Source organism: Numida meleagris, unplaced genomic scaffold, assembly GCF_002078875.1.
Source record: "Numida meleagris isolate 19003 breed g44 Domestic line unplaced genomic scaffold, NumMel1.0 unplaced_Scaffold339, whole genome shotgun sequence".
Classification (NCBI taxonomy): domain Eukaryota; kingdom Metazoa; phylum Chordata; class Aves; order Galliformes; family Numididae; genus Numida; species Numida meleagris.
Genome location: NW_018364566.1, coordinates 51,640 through 54,742, shown reverse-complemented (window position 1 = coordinate 54,742; position 3,103 = coordinate 51,640). Strand labels below are relative to the sequence as shown.

At 62.9% G+C, this 3,103-nt stretch overlaps 1 protein-coding gene across 1 annotated transcript in view; it reads right to left on the bottom strand.

The window, feature by feature from the left end:
* The window catches only part of LOC110391283 (outer dense fiber protein 3-like), a gene marked incomplete at its 5' end in the record, with an annotated part of 10,839 nt that extends 8,206 nt beyond the window's left edge, over nucleotides 1–2,633 (bottom strand). Inside the window, 6 exons of the mRNA XM_021383102.1 lie at nucleotides 4–113; nucleotides 281–402; nucleotides 748–849; nucleotides 1,252–1,452; nucleotides 2,029–2,155; nucleotides 2,475–2,633. Of these exons, the coding sequence (XP_021238777.1) occupies nucleotides 4–113; nucleotides 281–402; nucleotides 748–849; nucleotides 1,252–1,452; nucleotides 2,029–2,155; nucleotides 2,475–2,633 (821 nt within the window). The remainder of the gene's footprint in view (nucleotides 1–3; nucleotides 114–280; nucleotides 403–747; nucleotides 850–1,251; nucleotides 1,453–2,028; nucleotides 2,156–2,474) is intronic.
* Between the last annotated feature and the right edge of the window lie 470 nt (nucleotides 2,634–3,103).

The window sequence follows — 3,103 nt, the reverse complement described above, 5'->3', positions numbered from 1 at the left end:
GGCTTCGCTGCTTTGGCCCCTCCAGGTTTCGGTCGCGCTCCCATTGTGTACGCGGGCGCCCTGGTTTTGTAGGCATCCACAGCAACCTTGGGGAACGCCGCAGGACCCGGGGTCTGCAAGAGAGTCATGGCCACACGGGGCTGGGATCACATTCAAGGCTCTCTCTTTCCCTGGAAGTCTGCGTTAAGCGAAGGTGCAGCAGGCTTGGAAGCCCCTGTGGCACAGGGAGAGCAGCCCAGATTCAGATGCTAGTATGGAAAAGAGGAGCAGCAGAGCTCACCTTGGCAAGGTCTTCATCAAAGCGACCGCGCTGGCTCCTTCCTCTCATGGTGTAGCAGGGGCTGGCCGATGTGTAGGCTGTGTTGGGCCCCATCAGCCTGGGCAATGTGTAGGTGCCAGGACCTGCAAGAGGAGCAGCAGAGAGCGTGTGCGCGAGGGGCTGGAGGAGACGGAAGCAGCAGAGAGGGGCAGCCTGCCCAGCCTGCCGGTGGGAGCAGGAGGGAGGTCTCGCCCCTCTGCCAGTCCCTCCCTCTACGCTGGCACCGGGGGCGAGTGCCAGCAGCTCCAAGCCTGAGCAGCCGGTGCTGCTGCGGGCCGAGAGGACTTGGTCCTCCTAGAAAGCTTGCAGCCCCAGCGCCGCGTTCTGCCAAGCAGGCCGTGCAGTAGGCCCGCTGCTGGTGCTGAGCAGCAGTCCGTCCCGGGAGGATGCTCAGGCTGAAGGGTCTGTCTTTGCCAGGGTCAGCGTACCTGGAGGGCGGTCAGTTCGGACAGGCTCCCGCCGGAAGGCCATGGACTGCACCGGTGGGCACTTGAAGACGTGCCTGTTGGCGGTCTCGGTGCAATAGTCACCTGGGGCAGAGGAGAAGAGGACGAAAGGCGTGAAGTGCTGGTCTCCTTCTGCAAGCCACCGAGACAATGTCCCGAGGAGAGGTTCTTGTGAAGAGCCGCAGAATTGCTGGAGGACCCAGGCAGCACGCGGGGACACTTTTCTGTGCCCCGCCACTATGTCCTGCCTTGCTGTCCCTGCTGTCAGCCCCCCGCTCCTTGTTCTTTCAGGAGTCGGGGTCCTCATGCCCTCGGCCCGTGGTCCTGGGCAGCTGTCCTTCTCCAAGGGTGTGTTTATCGCTGCTCAGAGTGGTTGTATGTTCTCTCACAAAAGACCTACAGCTCCATCAGGGCGTGAGCTGAGCCAGGGCAAAAGCGCCGCGTGCTCGTCTTGTCTGGGTGAAGTGCTGCAGAAGTGGTACTCACTTGGTCCGGGGGTGACGGTGGTCTCCGTCTTGGGTCGTCCCCGGAGGTGGGCGCCCGGAGACACGTACTTCCCGTTCCTGGTGATGGAGGGCTCCACAAAGTAGCAGGGACCTGGCCCACAGCTCTCTGCTGCAGGCGGTTTGGTCCCTCTAAATGTGTACGCGGGGGCGCGGGCTTTGGTGGGGCTGTGGCCCACGTAACCTAGGAGGAAAAGCAGAGGAGAGCACACCTCTGTGCAGCCGCATGTTTCAAGCTCCTTTGGAACAGGCGCAGTTAAGTGCCTGGCCCCCTGACACTCCCTTCCCGCGTGACTTCTTCCTCCAAGACCAATGCAGGCGAGCTGCGCAGGGCCTCGGGGTGCAGAAGAGTCAGTCCCTAAGTGCAAACGGCTGTGCGAGTGCCTGGCAAAGTCACCAGAAAAAGACAGCGGACTTTTGGCCAGCACGCTGCCTGTACCCAGCAGTTTCCAAAGGACTTCCCGCACCACCCGTGCAGGCACTCCATAGTGAGAGCCCCCTAGGGGTCGACTGTTCTGCAAGGCCCTCTGACGCCTCTCTACAGCTGCAAAGCTGAGTCTGCGCTGGGCAGAAGCGGGCCCCTCTTTTCCTGGGTCACAAGGAGCAGCGCCAGCGGGATCGGCCTTCCTCGGCCGGGCCTGGCTCGCTGCTGCGCCAGAGAGCTGGGAGGCTCTGACAGAAAGGGGAAAGGCTCGGGAGCTGCTCTGCCCCGTGATGTCCCCAGTGCGCCTCACTCACGCCCTGGGGATGGCCACTGTACCTGTTGTCCCCGGGATGGAGTACTGCGGCCCGGGGCTGGGGAACTGGGCCGAGATGAGGCCACGCGGGCGATGAGGTCTCCAGGTCCCCACCCAGGCTCCGTCCATGCTGGCAGGTGCCTCCAAAACCTGAAGGCAAGAGCACAGGAGTTACTGACGGGCTGCCCTGACAGAGGCCGCAGGCGAGCTTTGCTTCCTGTCCCCCGCGCCTTGGAGCCCAGAGGGGGCAGGCAGGAGACAAGTCTCTCCTTTGCTCAGCCGCGAGCTGTCCGCCGCGCGGCTTGCAGCTCCTGAGCCAGAAGGGCCGGCAGCAGTTTCTCCTGCTCACGGCAGTCCTGCCAGCCTCGTGCTGCACGCCCCTCGGGCACACCGGAGCTAAGCCTGCGTCCTGCAGCTGGGCTCTGCAGCCTGAAGCGTGCCTCCCACGCGGCGGGAGCTTCTCCCTCACCTCTCTGAGCCTTGGAGGACGAGCGGGATGAGGCTGAGCTTGTCTGCTGCTGGGGCTGCTCTCAAGCACAGGGCACGGCGAGCGGCTGCGGGCAGCACAGCTCACGAATGAGGCGCCCGGAGCCAGCGGCCAGCTGTCCTTGGGCAGGGCCCGGCGTCGTCATGGGAACGCACTGTGACAGCACACAGGCTCCGCGTGATGTCATCTGTGCTGTGACATCCTGTGCTGGCCTGGAGCCACGCCCCCCAAGCCTTTTCGGCCTTGCACCCCAACCAGTAAAAAGCTGTAGCGCACGCTCCTGACATCTGCAGACGGACTGAGTTCTTAGTTCTAGTCACGTGCCACCCGGGGTTCCTGGGGCTTGATCAGCCTCACCTGCAAGGGAGAGAATCCCAACAGCAAAATGGACTGAAAGTCCCTTCTGTCTGGCTTGCACGGCAAGCTCAGCCGCACCTGCGCTGGAACCAGAACTCCCTCCAAGCGCAGACGACTTGTAGCTGTGCTGTTCCTTGAGCAGCCAGAATTTTGCTCTCCTGAAGTTCACGGTCCTGACTCTGCTTTTAGTCAGGCCTGCATTCCTCCAGATCGCAAACTCCACCAGGGCATGATCACTACAGCCCAGGCTACCT